Raw genomic sequence first — 23,233 nt, forward strand, 5'->3', positions numbered from 1 at the left:
TTAAAAAGGACCACAGGTTTAATGTTTGCACTTTTGTTTTTTTCCTCCTTACCTTCTAAAAATCATAACTCTTTAAATTTTACACCTAGAGACTCAAATTAGGGCTTGTTTTTTGCGCCACCAATTCTACCTTGTAATGACATCAATAATTTTACCAGTTTTGATCTGACTTTTTGATCGGTTTTTATACTTTTAAATTGTTTTATTTTTTTTTAGAGTATACAAAGTGACCAAAATTATGCAATTTTGTACATTGGAATTTTTTATGTGTACGCCACTGACCGTGCGGTTTAAATGAACATTATATTTTTATAGTTGGGACATTAACGCACGCGGCGATACCACAAATGTTTATTTTTATCATGTTTTTATATTTTTGATATGGAATTTGGTAAAAGGGGGGGGGGGTTTAAACTCACAAAAAGGAAGGGGTTAATGTGTGTTAATTGATTTTTTTATTTTATTTATTTATTAGTCCCCTTAGGAGGAATCATTAGATTCCTCATACAGATCAATGTGGTTTCATAGAACCACTTTGATCCATGTGATCTGCACTCCATTGATAAAGCCTGGTTCAGCCAGGCTTTATCAATGCAAGAGACGGGACCTGGACGGAAGCAGAGGTAAGCCCTCCGTCTACCTCCACAGTGGATAGATACAATGAGACACGAGCCTTATTAGGGAGTTTCACTAAAGGTAATTTTTTTTAAGGGCATTAAATTTGGAGACATGTATGTTACGTTAGATGTTCTATTATCCATTCATGTTATCAGTCATTTTCCATGGCCACCAGGGGTCAAGTCCTGGGGGGGGAAAGTACGGGAACTCATCCAAGATTTCTACTCAAGGGCTGGTCCTGGTAATGGAAACAGTGTTCCAGCTGTGGAAAAAGTGCAGGAACTCCGTTCCCAAGCGTTCCTGCAGGACTTGAGCCCTGATGGCCAAAAAGAGAATATATTCATATTATCAGCCCTGTCTTTAGTGTTTGGTTGAAAGGCCTTCAAAAGGAAAACTATCACATATTTTCTCCCGCACTATCCACAGGTATTGGTGGATAGTGCGGGAGACGCTGATTAAAACGAGCCCTACCTTGGTCTGATCCGCGCCGCCGTTCGCCCGCAATTGTAGTTTTAATCTCTTTGTATAACCTGCTGTAACTGGCAAAGGCGGGGATGAATATTCATGAGCGGCGCTGACGTCAGTGTCAGTTAGCCCGCAGAAGCACCGCCTTTGCCAGTTACAGCAGGATATACACAGAGATTTAAACTACAATTGGGGGCGAACGGCGGCGCGGATCAGACCAAGGTAGGGCTCGTTTTAATCAGCGCCTCCCGCACTATCCACCAATACCTGTGGATAGTGCAGGAGAAAATAGGTGACAGTTTTCCTTTAAAGATTTTAATTCTTGAACATACAGCTCTGGAAATAAGCTCAGATCTTAATGGACAAGCCAAACCAGACAACTGTCTGTAATAACTTATTAGACAGTGACAGCTTAAGCAACACTTGAGACCTATACAGCACCCACAATAAGGCTAATTTCAGCCAAACTTTCTTGCTTATTTCTTGCAAACAATCACAGCTCAACTTTAATATCTTAAATGCTGAAAAAAATTAGCATGCACTGTGATTTTGTGGAAAAATAAGAGACAGTTTTGATATCAATTTAAATTAATAACATTTTTAATTTATTTACCCCGATGGTTTTTTGTTTTGTTTTTGACAAAATAGCACTATAGTTTTTGATTGTTTTTTGAGACAAAGCTAGATCAATATTTTTCTTTGGTTTAAAAGGAAAATGCATCAAAAACGGATGTGGTGTTTTCACAAAAATACACTGGTTCAGAGGTTCAGATGTATAAAAACTGTCTAACTCTTTGACAGTGTAAACTTAGACTAGACAGACTGTGCCAGTTTTATCACAGTAGTTTAAGCGGAGGAAAAAACTTGCGATGGCGCTGCTCGATCAGGTCAGTTTCCCAAGGAGTCCAGATGTAAAAAGTATCAATTTTACTGACACAAATACACTTAGGCCAGAGTACAAGACGTGTTTCGGGGGCAACTTCTCCCTTCTTCAATTGTGAGAAAAAGCTCAGACAGCTTTTTCTCACAATTGAAAAAGGGAGAAGTTGCCCCCGAGACGCATCTTGTACTCTGTCATACCCTTTCCTAAGTGCATCTGTGTCAAAATTGATACTTTGTACATCTGGACTCGCCATTGTTTAAAAAAAAAAAATTATATATATATATATATATATATATATATATATATATATATATATATATATATATATATATTCCTCCGCTTTAACTCCTGTCTGAACTGCCAACCATTTTGAAGACATAGGCCCTGTATCAACGGGCTACAGCTACTGATCGCACATCTCTACCCCAACATGGAGGGGTTATATGCATGAGCCCAAGGTTCACCTAAGGTGAGCACAATACCACCCCAGGGTATTTAGAGACCCACTGACCTCACGGAATTACACGAGGCGCTGTCCTCCCTTTATTTTTCTCCTATATTTCCTTATCCACAGTTTTATCACAGTGGCTTAGGCGGTTTGATTAATCGGCTGCATTCCTAGACTGTTCAGTCTATGTTTAGTCTCAAAGAGTTTGTTCGCTTACACTGTGCCAGAATCTTGCATTTTGATGCACGGTGTTGCATCTTAAGCTAGTTCCTTTTCCCGAAACCATGCCCCTATTACCAGACATAGGAGAAATAGTCTAAAAAGGTGTCTGAAACTCATAATAAATGTGGCTCAAGTCATGCAAGACAGTTTATTGGCTCGAACTATGCATGAATTCTGGGGCATTTGCAATATGTGTGTGAACACATCTGCCCCACTGTGTGTGAACCTACTCTGTATATTGGCTAACAATAATGTGTGTTACAGTATCTCACATAAGGAGTACACTCTTATCTTTTTAAATATTATATCTTTTTATGTGACAACACTAAAGAAATGACACTCTGTTACAGTGTTTAATGTTGTGTCCCCTCAAAATAACTCAACACACATTCATTAATGTCTAAACCTTGGCAACAAAAGGGAGTACAACCCTAAGTGGAAATGTTCAAAGAGGGCCCAATTAGCCACTTTCCCTCCCCTTTGTCATGTAACTCATGTTACAAGGTTTCAGGTGTGAATGGAGAGCAGGTATGGTGTTATCGCTCTCACACTCTCTAGTACTATCCACTGCAAGTTCAACTTGGCACCTCATGGCAAAGATCTCTCTAAAAGGATCTAAAACAAAAAAGAATTATTGCTCCTGTTTTTTTTTACTGGAAGATCCATTTTTAATATGTAAAAATTTAATGTTACGTTTTATTGGACTTTATTCCTCTGGGAGCTGGACCCTCACTTTCTTCACTCCATTCAGAACCGGCCAACACTGCATCAAATTAGTCTGCATGGGAGTTATCCCAAAAGGAAACCTCTGAAGCACGAGAAAGTCCTCAAACAGTTTGCTGAAGACAAGCAGACTAAGAACTTGGATTACTGGAACAATGTCCTGTGGTCTGATAAGACCAATATAATTTTGGTTCAGATGGTGTCAAGTGTGTGGCGGCAACCAGGTGAGGAGTCCAAAGTCAAGTGTGTCTTGTCTACAATCAAGCATGATGATGGGATTGTCGTGGTCTGGGCCCGCAGGGCCGCCATCAGGGAGGTACAGCCAGTACAGCCAGGACAACACTATTGGTGAAGCAGAGGCACATGGTTTGTGTTTCGTGCTCCGCCACAGACCTTGCCACCAGCTCCCATCTGAGAAGAGGAAGACTTTCAATGCCTGCAGCTGGTTCCCATCCATCAAAGTTAAGTAACTCTCTGGGGAGGGTGCAGGTTGGGATTAGTAGGAGGTAAATAGACACTCTCTTATGCAATAGCTGAGGCACTCTGGTTAAGAAACAATGAGCTAGTGTCTATTTACCTCCATCTTATTGTTTCTCAACCAGGGTGCCTCCAGCTGTTGCAAAACTACACCTCACAGCATGCCCACATAGCCTAAAGCATCTATCGATCTATCTCATATCTATCTATTTTCGATCTCTTTCTCATATCTATCTATTTATTCCAGCAATTACGGGAAACACCCCCCCCTTGTAGATTGCGGGACCCCCCCACTCGTAGATTGCGGGCCCCCCCCCCCCCCTCTTGTAGCCAGCGGGACCCCTTGTAGATAGCGGGCCCCCCACCCTTGTAGATAGCGGGACCCCCCACCCTTGTAGATAGCGGGACCCCCCCCTTGTAGATAGCGGGACCCCCCCCTTGTAGATAGCGGGACCTCCCCCCTTGTAGATAGCGGGACCTCCCCCCTTGTAGATAGCGGGACCTCCCCCCCCCCCCGGTAGATAGCGGGACCTCCCCCCCCCCGGTAGATAGCGGGACCTCCCCCCCCGGTAGATAGCAGGACCCCCCCCCCCCCCGGTAGATAGCAGGACCCCCCCCCCCGGTAGATAGCAGGACCTCCCCCCCCCGGTAGATAGCAGGACCTCCCCCCCCCCTCCGGTAGATAGCAGGACCTCCCCCCCCCCCCCCGGTAGATAGCAGGACCTCCCCCCCCCCCCCCGGTAGATAGCAGGACCTCCCCCCCCCCCCCCCGGTAGATAGCAGGACCTCCCCCCCCCCCGGTAGATAGCAGGACCTCCCCCCCCCCCGGTAGATAGCAGGACCTCCCCCCCCCCCCGGTAGATAGCAGGACCTCCACCCCCCCCCCGGTAGATAGCAGGACCTCCACCCCCCCCCGGTAGATAGCAGGACCTCCACCCCCTGTAGATAGCAGGACCTCCCCCCCCCTGTAGATAGCAGGACCCCCCCTGTAGATAGCATCTTGTAAATCACAGGGAGGCTTTGTATGGGTCTATGTTCAGTAGTTTTATTTCAAATCACTATGTGATGGTCATGATGTGGCAGTATTATTCTCACTTTAATACTGGTATTATTGGTAACATTGGTCTTAAAATACAGGATTTGGTGAGCAACATTATGATGGTAATATTCCTCATTGTATACTGGTATTATTGGTAATATTCGTCTCAGTATGCATGATTTGGTCAGTAACAGTATGATAGCAATATTTTTAGTGATATTTCCTCCTTCTTTCCTCTTTGAACTAAAGGGCTCTTGTTTTTCTTTTCCTGTGTTTTAATTATATATATATATATTTTATAGACAATGAGTAAGATAGTCCGTGCGCCTACAACTGGGTGAGCTGTTAAGTATTCTGCTCTCTATGAATTAACAATGAATAAGGGTTCAAAGTTCCGTTACTGAAATGGATAATTGTTTATCCGTTGTTACATCAGTTAATAACATCAGTTTTTAAAGATTTTCTAACGGATCTTTTAACTGAGAAACTTTATAATGTGAAAGGGGCCTTACATTGTAGCGGGGTGGATTTTTCTTTCCAGAGATCTGAACACAAACTGTTCAAGGTATGTGTAACAGGATGCACTAAGAAAAACTACAATGTTTGTTACAATTGTATTATATTGGTAGTTATATCCCAGCCTGCCAGCTATACTGATTACTAATAAAACCCAGAAAAAAAAAAAAAAAAAAAAAAGGAGTTAAACCCCCTTTCCACCCCCTAAAAATAATAAAATGAAACTGTAAATTCCCAACATTCCTAATTTTTTAACCTTGTAATCTCACAGGCTGTAAAATTGGGATGCGATCCACCTTTTACTAGGAGTCGCCCTATTTTTAGCATCCCTCACCCAGTGAGGTCTTATTTTATACTTCATTGCTTGGGGGGGGGCAGCAAAAAAAAACAAAAAAAACAACGCAAGATTAGATGTTGGAACAATGACATGCCTATTCTTTGTTTCCGGAAAGTTTATTTACGCTTGCACATTGTACACAGTCGTGTTTCTACTGTGTTGCTAGGTGACCAGTAAGCAATATATGACAGTGGCCTTGGATAGGAAAGCAGAATTCATGGCTGTTGAATATGTGGCTGAAAAGCATCTCACTTGATATATTTGCTTAGTGTTAGCTGCTAGGGGAACTGAGAAGACCGTCAGCTCCTAGAAATGTCCCAACCTAGAGATAGTGATCACAGGGAATGGTTTGGTGCAAAAGCAAAAAGAAGGTGGAGCTGACTGTGGAAGAAGCCAATCTGTATGAATTTCCTAAATAATGATGCCTAAAAGGTTTTTAAAGGGTACCTCTCATCAAAAAAAACTTTTGATATATTATAGATTAATGTATGCAGAATAACTTTACAGTTGCATGTTATTAAAAAATATGCTTCTTTCTATTTAATTTTCCACTTTAAAGAAATAACCACTAGGGGTCTCCCTACCAGTCCTGGCAGCAAGCATTTCAGACTCATGCTGGAGTCCTAAACACTACGAGCTGCCAGTCTGCTTTGTTCACAAAGGAGAACACTCAGAGCTGCCAGCCTGCTTTGTTCACAGCCTGTTTGGCTGTGAACAAAGCAGGCTGGCAGCTCTGAGTGTTTAGGACTCCAGCATGAGTCAGAAATGCTTGCTGACAGGACTGATCGGGAAAAATACAATAGAAAGAAGCATATTTTTCATTAACATGCTATTGGAAAGTTATTCAACATTCATTAATCTAAAATATATCAAACGTTTATTTGATGAGAGGTACCCTTTAAGAGCTAGGCATTAGACTGTAGAATGTCTATATTTGCTGTGGAGAAGGCTATGTGGCAATGGGGGGGGGGGGGGGGGTGGAGGACAGTAACTGGTTAACTCTCCTTCCCCCTCCATGCTCCTTACTCCTGGTCATTGTAGTTTCTGCAATTGTTATATCTGATTATGGCACTGTGTAAACCTGTTAGTTTTTCATCAGTGCTATAATCCCAGCCCTGTACTCTCTGCACACCCCTCACCCTCCTCTGAGTCCCAACTGCTGAGCTGCCAGTATAAGAAACAGTGGCAGAAGCTACTAGTAAAGTTAGAAGCAGTTAACCTATAACTACCTGCATACCTGTATGGTACTACACACAAAAGAGGAACACTGCAGAGGGAAGCCGAGAGCTGCAGGATTCACCCAGTGTCCCCCCATTAAGCCAGGTTGTCACACAGCTCCCTGACCAGTGAGCACTTTCTTCTTGTTCAGATTGATAGAGATGCTAAGTGGTTTATGAGTACTTCCTCAGTCTGAGTAGAGAGGCGCTCATTGATAGCACCAATTTAAAAGGGGTACTCCATCCCTAGACATCTCATCCCCTATCCAAAGGGTGGCCAGGTGCTGGAACCCCCTGCTATCTGCATCCTGGCAGAGTACCTCGTTAATTAAAATGCATTCCCCCTTCCTGGTGTCATGAAGCACCACAGCCCACAGTGGTAAGGCCAGAGTACTCTTTCTCCCTGCTGAGTGAGGGTCAGGGCAGTAATCTTTTATCCAGTCCCCAGATCTGAATACCTAGTGACGTGCCTACAAACAGCATTAAAGATCTCCAAACCATAGTTCTTAACATCTACGGAAAACTAAAACATTGGTATCAAATCCCATGCTACAGTCTCTTGACAACACAGGAATGTGTATTGATGTTCAGCTTAGAGCTAATAGCACAGATTGGGTCTCCTTGCATAAACTTTGTTTTAGAACCTCAGGCTTCAGTTTGATTCTGGTTAAGTGTACAATTGATCCAGGGGAAGATAAAAATAACCATAATATACTGATGGCGAGATCTCCTTTTAGAGCACAGAAAAATGACTTTTGTTGCTATAATATCTGAGCACGGTTCCCTTGTGGGCCTGTGTCCTTGCTACAGAAAGCTTGGCCACAATTATGGGCAATTTCACTTGATTTGCAGCATTAGTTTAACGTATGTGTGGAAAACGCCAGACACCTTGAAGGTCACTACAGAAAGGCCTTGGGAACGATTTCACAGGTTTCAAATCTCTTTCAAGCCTCCTTTAGCATTTTACCTCTTTAATCCTTCTCAGTTTAACATCACATCGGTGCCATATCAAACAATAAATCATTAAATGGTAATACCCAATAAATGAATAAATATTAACAATGGGATTAACCAATCTGGATAAAATATGAGTAAATTCTTGTTTTTTTCTTGTCATAATGAATTTTAATTTTTTAGAGAGAATTTAAAAAAAGATTTAAAAGTCAATTCAAAGTCTAATGTATGCAAATCTCACAACTCTAAGATTGAAAAAGAAAAACAATTGCTTAAAAGGGGTACTTCACCCCTAGACATCTTATCCCCTATCCAAAAGGATAAGGGATAAGATGTTTGATTCACAGGGATCCGGCCACTGGGGACCCCTGCAATCCCTCCTGCAGCACCCTCATCATCTTGTGTACATCTTCGCTTACTCTGTACACAAGAATCAATCATATGCCAAAGAATCAATCATATTGTTAATCCATGCTGTATATGGCCACCATGTACAAGGGGAGACTGGGCCATACCCAGTGTCTCAACAAGAAAATGCCGACTGACTTTTCTATGTAAAAAAACAAAAGCATACACAAGGGATCTCACAGTGATCTTGTAGTCATCCTGAGGAATATGAAACAAATCTCTTTACAATGCTTCAAAGATTAATTCTCACCTATACTCAGCTATGTATTTCCTTCAGACTACACTAAAGCTACGTTTGTGGCAAACATCGAAAAGTCTAGAAAACTAATAATTTACAGGTTTATGCCACGTTTACCCTTGTCCGAAATATTCTAACTGTATCTGTATTACTTTTCAGACCTTGCTCAAATCTAAATCAATGTCAGGTACTTACAATACACTACTTGTTAAAAAAATAAATAAATAGGAGACACCATTTCTAACAGCACGTGTATGTTTTTGACAGCAAGAACAATTTTTGCTATCAAGAGGGTGAAATCCATAAAGGACTGGTTGGGATCTATTATCGATTTAGTTACAAGGAGAGGCCTGAAGACATCTTGTCAGATGTAAGCATGGTAGAATAGGGGGCCAGTGGGTGACAAGTCTATGTCCATGCTGTTGTTCACAACTGGTGGAGTGCATACATATGGATTACCAGCTAAAACAGAATGAGATTGTTATGTGTTATACACTGCTCAAAAAAATTAAGGGAACACTTAAACAACACAATGTAACTCCAAGTCAATCCCACTTCTGTGAAATCACACAGTCCACTCAGGAAGCAACACTGATTGACAATCAATTTCACATGCTGTTGTGCAAATGGAACAGACAACAGGTGGAAATTATAGGCAATTAGCAATACACCCCTAATAAAGGAGTGGTTCTGCATGTGGTGAGCACAGACCACTTCTCAGTTCCTATGCTTCCTGGCTGATGTTTTGGTCACTTTTTAATGCTGGCGGTGCATTCACTCTAGTGGTAGCATGAGACGGAGTCTACAACCCACACAAGTGGCTCAGGTAGTGCAGCTCATCCAGGATGGCACATCAATGCGAGCTGTGGCAAGAAGGTTTGCTGTGTCAGTCAGCGTAGTGTCCAGAGCATGAAGGCGCTACAAGGAGACAGGCCAGTACATTGGGAGACATGGAGGAGGCTGTAGTAGGGCAACAACCCAGCAACAGGACCACTCCCTCTGCCTTTGCGCAAGGAGAAGCTGGAGGAGCATTTCCAGAGCCCTGACAAATGACCTCCAGCAGGCCACAAATGTGCATGTGTCCACTCAAACAGTCAGAAACAGTCTCCATGAGGGCCCAACATCCACAGGTAGGGGTTGTGCTTACAGCCCAACACCATGCAGGACATTTGGCATTTGCCAGAAAACACCAAGATTGGCAAAATCACTACTGGTACCCTGTGCTCTTCACAGATGAAAGCAGGTTCACACTGAGCACATGTGACAGTCTGGAGACGCCATGGAGAACGTTCTGCTGCCTGCAACATCCTCCAGCATGACCGGTTTGGCGGTGGGTCAGTAATGGTGTGGGGTGGCATTTCTTTGGGGGGGCCGCACAGCCCTCCATGTGCTTGCCAGAGGTGGCCTGACTACCATTAGGTACAGAGATGAGATGCTCAGACCCCTTGTGAGACCATATGCTGGTGCGGTTGGCCCTGGGTTCCTCCTAATGCAAGACAATGCTAGTGTTAGACCTCAGGTGGCTGGAGTGTGTCAGCAGTTCCTGCAAAAGGAAGGCATTGGTGCTATGGACTGGCCCGCCCGTTTCACAGACCTGAATCCGATTTATCACATCTGGGACATCGTGTCTCGCTCCATCCACCAACGCCACGTTGCACCACAGACTGTCCAGGAGTTGGTGGATGCTTTAGTCCAGGTCTCAGAGGACATCCCTCAGGAGACCATCCGCCACCTCATCAGGAGAATGCCCAGGTGTTTTAGGGAGGTCATATGGGCACGCACACACTACTGAGCCTCATTTTGACTTGTTTTAAGGAAATTACATCAAAGTTGGAACAGTCTGTAGTGTGCTTTTCCACTTTGATTTTGAGTGTGACTCCATATCCAGACCTCCATGGGTTGATAAATTTGATTTCCATTCATAATTTTTGTGTGATTCAACTATGTAAAGATGAAAGTATTTCTTACGATTAGTTCATTCATTCAGATCTAGGATATGTTATCAGTGTTCCCTTTTTGGAGCAGTGTATATAAGTTATGGATATAACTGAACAGTGAATCAATAATTTACAACCAGTGGCCAATAAATGTCAAACATTAGGAGTAGCTGCAGCGGAAACATTCTGCAAGTGAGAACATTTTTAAAAAAGGAAACATTTTCTAACAGAACTCACAGCAAACACTATATAATCTTCCAGTTGCCGGGCAAATTTTAACCCATCGAGTGTGGGATAACAAGGCTCGCTGTACAGGAAATAAAGAGGCAAAATTTTATTTGATCACATCTTTGTACAAACATAGAATATAATACATGGACAGTTCAAAGCACAAGCATGAACTCCCCCACAACAAGACAGGAGGTGAAGCTGAAAACACAGGACACAGACTCCAGGGGATTCTCAGAACATGCATGAATGCTCTATGACAGCCTCAGAACACGCAAGGAATGTGCAGAGCTAGTTCAGGACATCCGTGAGATCACCAAGACAATCTATAAACATAACTAGAGGCAATATGAGCAGGGTGGTAGGTGCAAATGAAACACAATAAATTGCATGCTTCCTTGAGATCTCAGACCATAAATGAATGATTCTTAAATTGGGCACTGTCATTAAAACTAATTTTTGCTATTGTACTCCTTATGGTAAATACAAAAATCTTTCTAATGTACTTTGTTTGAAAGTACACTAGGTGTCTCCCTACTTGTCCAGAGCACATTCTCTCTGCCCCCCCCCTCCCTCCCATCTCTTGCACAGACTTTGGACTCCTGCTGGCCTGGTAGAAGTCCAAAATCAGGAAATGCTGTCTGGAGTGCTGAGGAGTGTGTGTGCAGACTTATCCAATCGTAGCTCATCTCACACTGAACTGCTCTGGGCTTGGATAGCAGAGTGAGGGAGGAGGAAGTTCTCCCCTGTATGGCTTCAGATGTCGTCACACCTGCTGGGGAACGCCCCTTCCCAGTCTGTGAATCTGACTGAGACTGAGCAGAAAATACAGAGCAACATCAAGGTAGAAAACTAACAAATAATAAAAGTAAGGGCAGGGGGTGGTTTATTATGATGGGGGCAGTGAACTGGGAGGATAATAAAATTTAACAAGAACATGAGAGGTACTCTTTAAAGTGCAGTCTTCACCTGTACGAAGTGATAATTATAAGACATTATTCGGCTTAGATTCCTATATTCACTCTTCAAATAATATAATCATTAACACAATGATCTAATTAATATAACAAAATGAAGAACTTACACAATCCCCACAGCGAGCCGACTGCACAAGAGCTCACAATTAATATCAATTACATTTCCACTTTCCAAAGTGTTCTCTACCACCTGTAGAAGGAGGGGGCATTAACCAATTACTATTTACCTGGAAAACTGCACAGCCATAGGTAAGGATGGTCACCCATTGCCCTATAAGGGTTGCCCATTTACTGAAGGAAACAATGTATCAATATCCTATATCTTTGGGATGTTCACACAGTCAAAAGGGGAACTCTACTAGTCGGAGGCCCTGATAGACATATCTAAGACATCGCCAGGAGAGAAAAAGGTGCTACACTTCTCCTCAAATGTAGCTCTAGCACCTAAGTCTAAGTGAAAATAACAAAACTGATTAACATACCATACCTTGACTGCACGATTTGGGGAAAACGTGCAATTGTGATTATAGAGGTAAATATTTAGATTCGCAAATGCGATATTCAACAAATTGTGAAATCCCCCAATTTCATGTCCAATCTCCCCCATTTCCTTTCTATTACCCAATTTCACATTCTTTCCCATTTCATGTCCATCCCCAATTTGATTTCTATCCCCCATTTCATGTCTAGCTCCCCATTTCATATCCACACCTCCATTTCATGTCAATGCATCAATGTCACACAAGCCCATACAACATCCCCTAATGTTACATCCCCACCCCCATGTCACATCCCCCCATAATCTTGTGCCGGGGCAGGGGAAACCTGAAAAGGCCTGATGCTTACCTAGCCCCGGCCCCCGTAGGTCTGCCCCAGATGCTGTCCTCCATGCAGTCTGGTGTCTTACAGGACTTACAGGACCTTCCTGCTCAGCCAATCATTGACCTGACACATGACACCGCTGTGGCCACTGATTGACTAGAAGGAAAGGTCCTGGACCAGTTCATTGTCGGGAGCACAGAGAAGATACTGGGACCAAACGGAGGAGCACGGGATCTGTGGCAATGCCAAATCAGTGTTTCCCAACTAGAGTGCCTCCAGCTGTTGCAAAACTAAAACTCCCAGCATGCCTATACAGCCTTTGGCCACTGCAGGTAATCACAAATTTTCCCAGTAGCCATATCAGCATAACACAATTTGAAAAAAATTGATGTGAATGGGATTTATCATGCAGCCCTAATCCATACCATTATTAGATCTAAAATAACTGAATACATAACCATTCACTTCCATAACAGAAGCATCCTGCACTGCAGTTACTGCGTATAAATAAAAATCACACCATCACGAGGGGGCCAATGGGCACACAATTTTGCATTAAAGTCTGAACCTCACCTAAAGGCCCATTAACACTTAAGTATCTTGGTCTGATTGCTGCATCATGGTTTATAGGCTCAATTTATGTGGTAAGAGTGCGTTTCTAACATTCCGGTTTCTTGACGAAAAGCAGATCAAAACAATGTCAGATGTTACGTATTAATGTGACCATACATGCTGATTATGTAACCAAATCACGGTTCAACTAAAAATACAAGTAAATAAAATGTTCAGATATACTTAGAAATGGTCCTTGGTTGGGTTTAATCTTTGCTACAAATTGTAGCGTTTTCCAATAACAGACACAGAATGACTACAGCAACTAAAACAGCATTAACATTCTGCATTGGAATGCGGAAGATGTCCGAAAAAAAGACAGCAATACAATATTATTCTAGAAGACCTGTCAAAATGACATGTTTGTGAAGCAAACACAGCGGATATAAAATATCAAGATGAGATCACATATTTTAAGTGCATATAAAGAAACCACTTATACATGTTTATATACATTTTAAAAGGCCCTGGGGCCGAGGATGGCCATTCCTTCTATTTCAAGCACTGCTAGAAAGTAAGGTATAAATGGGTTATCCAGGAAAAAAAAAAAGTCATCAACTGGCTCCAGAAAGTTAAACAGATTTGTAAATTACTTCTATTAAAAAAAATCTTCATCCTTTCAGTACTTATGAGCTGCTAAAGTTGAGTTGTTCTTTTCTGTCTAAGTGCTCTCTGATGACGTGTCTTGGGAACTGCCCAGTTTAGAAGTAAATCCCCATAGCAAACCTCTTCTACTCTGTGCAGTTCCTGAGACAAGCAGAGATGTCAGCAGAGAGCACTGTTGCCAGACAGAAAACAACAACTCAACTTCAGCAGCTGATAATTATTGAAAGGATTAAGATTTTTTATTTGAAGCAATTTACAAATCTGTTTAACTTTCTGGAGCCAGTTGATATAAAAAAAAAAAAATTAATAAAAGTTTATTCCTGGAATACCCCTTTAAAGCATAGTACCAGGCAAATTCGGAACTTTAGAATTCAGGGACATAAAAAAAAAAAAAAAAAGCTATTCTATTGTGTTTTATGGCCACCTTTACCTTTGCCAGTAAAGCAGAAAGGATTCCCCATTAGACACACCAGACGAACAGCATGGCACCCACAAAGCACCAGGATAGAATCCAATTCTTAAAATGCAGGACTATTACATGGCCATAATGGCCATAAAGCTTGTCCCGGGGAACAATAACTGGTATCCGTTGTTTTTGTCAATGGAACAAAACATTAAACAATTGATCAATTTGTAGCCAATATAAACTGTTTTATAACTGTCTAGTACCCATTTATGATACAACCAACTAAAGGGCATTGTCTTGTTGTGGTCATTTATGGCACATTCATTTGAATCTGACTTCTAAAGATTATGGTGCTCTTACAGACAATGTAGAAAAGGTCTGTCCAATCAAAAATGCTGAAGAACTACACATTCAAGTATATAGTTATGGGCACATAACTCAACACACAATATTATGGGATCCAGCAAAGTACCTAACATGGACCAGTACTACAGAGATGAAAACCAGCAAGGAGAATATACATTCCAAGGGGATAGATGCTTCCATTTTTCACAACTGTGCCCAATGGCATATTTCTCCTAAAAGCAGCCTTTATTATAAAATCAGAAAAGTACATTTTTGTAATTTGGAAGTTTTGGGAGCAATCCTGTTTTCTGAATTCTACAGCTCATTGCTGCACCAGTGTAACAGGACTGGATTCCATTTTTGTAGGGGGAGCAGCGGAAACTGTGCATTCCGGATTGTGCAAAAAGAATCAACATGTCAATTCTGCTTGTGGAATTTCACTGCAGAGTCCCAATGAAGTCAATAGGATTATGAATTTTGTCCGGAATCTGCGTGTTGAGCAATGGAAATTCATCACAAAACCGCAAATAAATAAAAAAAATAATAATCAGTTGCCAGCTTGGCAGAACAGAATCTGAGAGAAAGCACAAAAATTCCACTGTGTAAACATTAGGCTTAAGGCTGAGTTCACACTTCAGAATTTTCTTGCAGAATTTCCTGACTGAAAATAATCCTCATCAGGAACTTTCATTGACATCAATGGTGCTTTGATTCCACAAGGAAATTCTGCTTGTATCTGCCTAAAATTACTAGTGTGCCATGGTCCTGCATGGAGAAGTAGAGGAAATTCTTCCATGTGAACCCAGCCATAAGACCTTGCTCTGTTGAATGTCACTAGGTCGCCTTATAAATTTGGGTCTTGACAGTGGTCAATTTTAATTGTTTCAATCCCACAATGGTGAGGTATTATTAGGAGAATTTGCAGAAAACAACTGTAAACCAAGACCATATCAGGAAGCTCGCTCTAGTACTGCATCCAGCCGAATATATATATTACATACATACACTGCTCAAAAAAAATAAAGGGAACACTAAGATAACACATCCTAGATCTGAATGAATGAACTAATTGTATGAAATACTTTTGTCTTTACAAAGTTGAATGTGCTGACAACAAAATCACACAAAAATAATCAATGGAAATCAAATTTGTCAACCCATGGAGGTCTAGATATTGAGTCACACTCAAAATCACAGTGGAAAACCACACTACAGGCTGATCCAACTTTGATGTAATTTCCTTAAAACAAGTCAAAATGAGGCTCAGTAGTGTGTGTGGCCTCTACGTACCCGTATGACCTCCCTACAACGCCTGGGCATGCTCCTGATGAGCTGGTGGTGGTCTCCTGAGGGACATCCTCCCAGACCTGGACTAAAGCATCCGCCAACTCCTGGACAGTCTGTGGTGCAACGTGGCGTTGGTGGATGGAGCAAGACATGATGTCCCAGATGTGCTCAATCGGATTCAGGTCTGGGGAACGGGCGGGCCAGTCCATAGCATCAATGCCTTCCTCTTGCAGAAACTATTGGCACACTCAAGCCACATGAGGTCTAGCATTGTCTTGCATTAGGAGGAACCCAGGGCCAACCACAGCAGCATATGGTCTCACAAGGGGTCTGAGGATCTCACCTCGGTACCTAATGGTAGTCAGGCTACCTCTGGCAAGCACATGGAGGGCTGTCCGGCTCCCCAAAGAAATGCCACCCCACACCATTACTGACCCACTACCAAACCGGTGATGCTGGAGGATGTTACAGGCAGCAGAACGTTCTCCGCGGCGTCTCCAGACTCTGTCATGTTTGTCACATGTGCTCAGTGTGAACCTGCTTTCATTTGTGAAGAGCACAGGGCGCCAGTGGCGAGTTTGTCAATCTTGGTGTTCTATGGCAAATGCCAAACGTCCTGCACGGTGTGGGGCTGTAAGCACAACCCCCACCTGTGGACGTCGGGCCCTCATACCACCCTCATGGAGTCTGTTTCTGACCGTTTGAGTGGACACATGCACATTTGTGGCCTGCTGTAGGTCTCTGGCAGTGCTCCTCCTTGCACAAAGGCGGAGGAAGCGTTCCTGCTGCTGGGTTGTTGCCCTACTACGGCCTCCTCCATGTCTCCTGATGTACTGGCCTGTCTCCTGGTAGCGCCTCCATGCGCTGGATACTACGCTGACAGACACAGCAAACCTTCTTGCCACAGCTCGCATTGATGTGCCCTCCTGGATGAGCTGCCCTACCTGAGCCACTTGTGTGGGTTGTAGACGCCATCTCATGCTACTACTAGAGTGAAAGCAGCGCCAGCATTAAAAAGTGACCAAAACATCAGCCAGGAAGAATAGGAACTGAGTAGTGGTCTGTGGTCACCACCTGCAGAACCACTCCTTTATTGGGGGTGTCTTGCTAATTGCCTAAACATTTCCACCTGTTGTCTGTTCCATTTGCACAACAGCATGTGAAATTGATTGTCAATCAGTGTTGCTTCCTGAGTGTACAGTGTGATTTCACAGAAGTGTAATTGACTTGTAGTTACATTGTGTTGTTTAAGTGTTCCTTTTAATTATTTGAGCAGTGTATATTATACATACACATATAACCAAAAATATATTGCAGCACTACTATTCCTAAAAGTAATTGGTTCCAGCGTCCAGAACTCATTGACGCAGAACTCAGAGAAATCCAAGAAAAACTGTGAATTTATTTCTGACACAACAAACAAGCTAATTATATATATATATATATATATATATATATATATATATATATATATATATACACACATACATACATACACACACACACACACACACACATATTTCTGTTTGTAATTGGGGTTCGTAATCGCCTTTACTCAAATTCTAACACTTTCCATTACACAAATAAGTAGATGGGAGAAATCTGAAAGGATTCAGCACAATTTCACGACATGAGTTTGCATAATGTTGTAACAGCACATTTATTTATTTATTTATTTTCGCATCACAAAGAACAGCTAAGCGGGTGTGCTCTGTGCTCATTTATATGCAGAAGGAAATGCGAGGAAAGAAAAAAAATAAAATCAGACAATATGTTTCCTATTATGCCTGTTTTCACATTGGAACTCCTGGTTCTTTAGGATAGTATGGTAGACCAACCCTTTATACAGGGTAAAATACTTTGAACTTTATTAGTATTGACTATCTGGGGTGGGGGGATACAAATATTTATTAAATGAGACATGACAGGAAAGCAGAAAGATTCTTTAGTGCTTTGGTGCTTATATAGTGGTAGCATATACCTGTCCCTGGCTGTATGAATAGGTGTTTCTAGTTCTGCTTTTATATTCCATTCTTGTGCCAGTTGTGCGGTTTACATTTGCAAGGTAAGTGACCGCCTACTTATGTCTTTGCTTCACCTACTATTACCTTGCTTCTGCACCTTCTACTAATGCCATTTCTTGCACATTAGCCCTGTCTACCATAAAAATGTGGATTTGTTGCGTATTAGCCCATCTGCCACCAATATGGCTACAGCTAATAATCTAGTGACCCCCCGTCTATAACATGGGGCAATTTTTAGGGTTCTTGTTTAGGGCCACTTTAAGTGCCTACTATGCCCCTGCTCTCAGATAATATTTGTTGTATATTATATTTTTAATATACAACAAATATTATCTGATGCATGATGCTTAAAAAGGGACTACCTACCTATATATTCAGGTTAGTGCAGATGACCCTGCTGACAGTTTTCCCCTTTGAGACACCTACTAGTTTGGCAATCTCTTCAGTAATCTTCTTAGACAAAAAACATCCTTCAAAGAAATTCTGGGTAGTTATCCCTTAGTGGTTTGACTGTATTTTCAGATTCTCACATTATAAGTTGTCATAGGGATTTTAAGCACCTTATTGAAACTTAAAGTGCATTCTAAGAGGAGATCTATATAAACTCACGTTACCATAAACCACTCTGTTCTCGTTACACCGTGCAGCAGTGCTCCTCACAGAGACTGCAGGCAGAAAATGGAGATTACGTACCGGTAATCACAAACCTATGGCAGCCCCCCTAGAGAGGAGACCTCCCACCGCAGGACAGGAAATCTATGAAGATAAGTGAGTAATCGCTGTTTCACCACTTCTCCTATGACTGCACCCCTGGAGAATAACTAGAAATTTAGTTTGGGAGGTTCTATGACCTGAAGGACTTTTAGTTCAAAAGACAAGTGAAAAACTGGATCTGGCTGTAGCCCATTATATCTTGGTAGTTAGAATAGCATATTGGCCACTTCCACATGTCCATCATATCTGCTCTACTGTGGCAACTTCCCTCTTGGTCCAAGATTGCTAAACAGCTCTAGGGGTGGAGTACCCCTTTAACGGGAAAGAGCCACACTCATAGGGGGATATTTAGCAAAACCTGTGCAGAGGAAAACTTGTCCAGTTGCCATGAGCAACCAATCAGCTCACTTCTTTCATTTTTAAGAAGGCCTGTGAAAAATTAAAGAAGCGATCTGATTGGTTGCTATGGGCAACTGGGCAAGTTTTGATTAATCTCCACCATAATGTTTGGAAAAGAGCTAAGGTCCTACAATAGGAAAGGTGTTCACCTTACATATCTTAGTCACATGTGCAATCGGCACTCTACCAACCACTGCAGACTCTATTGCCAACAGCCTTTCCTGGCTTTAGCTCCACAGACAGGACACACAAAACAGAATATTCCCTACCTCTCTGTAGCAAACCCTAAGAAGTATCATGAAGGACATTATAGAGCACTGTAAAAGGGAAATCCAATAATCTACCAGCGTCCCTGCCTGCATTTCTAACACTTTGCCAACACTTCCTCCTCCCCCCCCCCCCCTTAACTTTCTCCATAGACTTATATGAACAAAGTAACTTGATCTCTCTTAAAATTGTAAAGTGCTGCAGAATCTGTTGGCACTATATAAATAAATATTATTATTATCTGTAAAAACTGTAGGAGCCAGGTGGCTAATGAGACGGAAAATCTGTTACTGTTACTCTCGGTTTTCATTATTGTTGCAGTCTATGGAATTTCATATTATCAAGCTCCTGCAGTGTGATGGGCTTCTGTGCCAATTATTTTTTTTTATTTTTTTTTCATAAAGATCCAAAAGGTGAGGATGGCTTTTTAAAACAGAGTTAATACTGTACAGGCCTTTGGAAAAAAAAAAAAAAAGTTACATGGAAAGGGACTCTTTAGCTTCCAGTAACTTTTTTGACTTCTATATGTTAGGATTTACTTCATCAGTATTAGTATCTATGATAGCGAAACTATTTTTCCGGAGAAAATGTCTAACGGTGGGTGCAATGTATAGGTGGAAGCACAATATTTTAGAAATAGTCATACAAGTGTAAGTGATATTCTCAGGAGTAACTAATGGGCAGATGGTGCAGTGTACGCATTTATTGTGGAGGGAAATTACTGGATAAATACAGAATTTTCCAGCTGGCCATTTCAGCACCACAACATTCCTATAAGATAATGGTATTACATGCATAGGGACAAACCACTCATATCTTTCTAACATTGTTCTGGTGACTACTGTCAAGTTAGGACAGAAATCTGTTTATCATTTTTTTTTTAAAGGTAATCTGTACATCAATTGTTTTAATTCCAAAAAGGCCTATTTTGCACAGTTTATTGTGTTATTTAGTTTGTTAAAAACAGCATATGTTTGTCCCCAGCATTTTTGTGTCATTTTTATTCTTACATTTTTCCATGCTGTATAGAGAAGGCTATGGGAATACATAAAAAAAAATAAAAAAAATAAAAAACATACCGAGAGTGTGCTGCATTTTGAAAAAAAAAAAAAAATGCCAGAGAAACACAAAAACACACTAAATGTGAAGAAAAAAAAAAATAATCACAAACCAAGATGCATTGTTTGTAGTGTGGTTTATATTTAACTACTGTCATTTATTTATTTATTTATTTTTAATTAATAAACTAAAGTAATTAATAAAAATAGTAAATAACAGTATAAACAAAAAAATAATAAATATATATATATATATATATATATATATATATATATATATATTATAATATATTTTTTTTTAATAATAATTATAATAATAATCATATGAAACCATCCTAAGGGCGGATGCACATGGGCATAAAACAGCCACATCTTGGCCTGACGGCTGTCTGATTAGGACTCGCGACCATAATACAAATACAAAAACGGTGCCGTATTACGCCAGTGTGACATCAGCCTAAAGAAAGCTTCTGAAGTTGTGAAGGGGCCTGTACAGGTTGGCGCTATCACCTTTCCTTATTAAAAGTGGAGATCTACACCAGATTCCCCTACCCTATAAGAACCACAATGCTGGCAGGACCATGCCCAAGGGACAGACTGGCCCTTGTAGGGGACACAGATTTAAAAAAATAATAATAAATTTAAAAAAAAGTGGTGACAACACGAACTGTCATGGCGATGACATTAACCCACACCAAGATGTGCATTTTTATTTTATCCATAGAAACAGTCTGAAAATAAAGACACCATAAATAACTCAACATTGACATCCGTATTGTTACATAACACATGTACCTTAACATCAGGACCAGTAACCACCACCCCTGTTAAAAAAAAAAAAAAAAAAATATAGCACCCTAACCAGCCATAAAAGCCCCCTAGTTTTTCTAGAATCTTGAAAACCAAATCTAAGTTTCCAACTGGTGACAATATGGGTGACGTTTCAGCTTTCACACCGGTTGGCACCCAGTCGTCTGACACTATTGAATAGAAATCACGCCATAAGTGCAAATTCAAAATTCAGTGTTTAGCACGTTTTCCAAAGATGGAACGTAACCGTAACAATCCCAAAGTGTGAATTGAAAAAAACTTAACTATTTGCAAAATATATAAAATATATAACCTGCTGCTTTGTGATAGAAGACAATGTGGAATCAGAAAGAGAGTACGTGTGTATATTAGTGTTTGTTTGCCTCCAGCTGTTGCAAAACTACAACCCCCAGCATGACCAGACAGCCGAAGGCTGTCTGGGCATGCTGGGAGTTGTAGTTTTGCAACAGCTGGAGGCACCATGGTTGGCAAATACTGATCTATATGATATCAATCAGGGGTTTCCAACTATGCTGGGAGCTGTAGTTTTGCAACAGCTGGAGGCACCATGGTTGGGAAATACTGATCTATATGACATCAATCAGTGGTCTCCAACTATGCTGGGAGCTGTAGTTTTGCAACAGCTGGAGGCACCATGGTTGGGAAATACTGATCTATATGATATCAATCAGGGGTCTCCAACCATGCTGGGAGTTGTAGTACTGCAATAGCTGTTAAGCCTCTGATATCTAGTGCCTAGCTGGTGAAATGGTATGCCAGTGGGCAGCACAGGTGTACAGGAGGAAGGCTGCATGTAACCTCCACAAGGTGACACACCGATCTGGAGACAGGATGGCACGATCTTAGAAGTGGCATTATGTAAGAGGGTTTACATGGGATTGCCAGTCATCTGTCACTTCAGGTGATAGGTAGATGCCTGGCACCATCTATGTATCCTGCCAATGTCACCGCTCCTAGCCACTGATATATACACGCTAGCGCCAGGGGATGCCCTCTGCCCCCCGCTAACCTACCCCCAGCGCTTGCCCCCCGTGCACACAGCGCATAGCGATAGATCCGTCACTTAACTATTTGCAGAGTTGCTGCAGGCACAGGTCCAGGCATTCTCCTTCCACCTCCTCCGGAGTGATGTGATCAGACAGTGGACGGAGCGGGATGGGGTCCTCCTCCCCGAAGGGTCCCCTGAACTCCCCGAGAAAAAGCTCCAGGAACCTGCGGCAGGTTTTCTCCTCGTTGGATGCGCCGGACATCGCTTCTCATTCCTGGGCGGATGGATACGGGATGAAGCAGCGGCGGCGGCAGCACTACCACTGGCGGCTCTGAGCGCTGCTCTCATACATCCTACTAGAGGCAGGCGTGACGACAGCGGGCGGTCATGTGACCGCAGGGGGCGGGGCCGCAGAGCTGTCACCCGCTGGATGTCATAGTGATGTCCTTAGAGCAACGTGGTGGGGGAGCAGGGGGAACGTACGAAACTTTGGAATAGATATAAGGGGAGATTTATCAAAACCTGTGTAGAGGAAAAGTTGACCAGTTGCAACTTTGCAATTTTGCAATTTTTAAAATGAAAGAAGTGATCTGATTGGTTGCCATAGGCAACTGGTCAACTTTTCTCTACACAAGTTTTAATAAATCTCCCCCATAGATCCTGGAAAATAATGATGCTGCAATGGAGCGCCTGGGAGAATCTTGGGAACCACTGATCTAGCCTATATAACCTCCAGCCATGACGTCATAATGAACTGGAGACATGATTAGAATCTACATTAGGTTATTACGTCACATTATCATGTTGTTCATGGAACCAAAACATACAGCAAAAAAATTTAAATTGGAACAAAGGGGGCGCTATCTAAGTGCTGTTACTGAGGTAAATCAGTAGGTTGAGATGGTACACTCACACTCACCTGTTGCGCTAAAACAGGCACAACACTGGTAATCGCATGTAAGAGTACACTCATAAGGCTCCTTGTGGCTGCCATGCATCGGTCTCGGTGGTGTCGGTCTGGTAACTGTGAATAGGAGAAAGAATCAATGAGGTCTAAGGCTAGGTTCAGACTACGGAATTTCCACCTGCAATTCCTCTTTGAAATTGCAGGCGGAAATTCCGCTTGCTGAAATGTATAGTGTAGTGAATGGGTTTCCGTTCACAAATTCACACTTCGGAATTTGTGA

At 41.9% G+C, this 23,233-nt stretch overlaps 1 protein-coding gene across 1 annotated transcript in view; it reads right to left on the reverse strand.

The window, feature by feature from the left end:
• PPM1E (protein phosphatase, Mg2+/Mn2+ dependent 1E) overlaps positions 1–22,409 on the reverse strand; it is a 195,136-nt gene extending 172,727 nt beyond the window's left edge. Inside the window, exon 1 of the mRNA XM_056556873.1 lies at positions 22,127–22,409. Within this exon, the coding sequence (XP_056412848.1) occupies positions 22,127–22,308 (182 nt within the window). The 5' untranslated portion in view covers positions 22,309–22,409. The remainder of the gene's footprint in view (positions 1–22,126) is intronic.
• Between the last annotated feature and the right edge of the window lie 824 nt (positions 22,410–23,233).

The sequence above is a fragment of the Hyla sarda genome, chromosome 2, assembly GCF_029499605.1.
Source record: "Hyla sarda isolate aHylSar1 chromosome 2, aHylSar1.hap1, whole genome shotgun sequence".
Lineage (NCBI taxonomy): Eukaryota > Metazoa > Chordata > Amphibia > Anura > Hylidae > Hyla > Hyla sarda.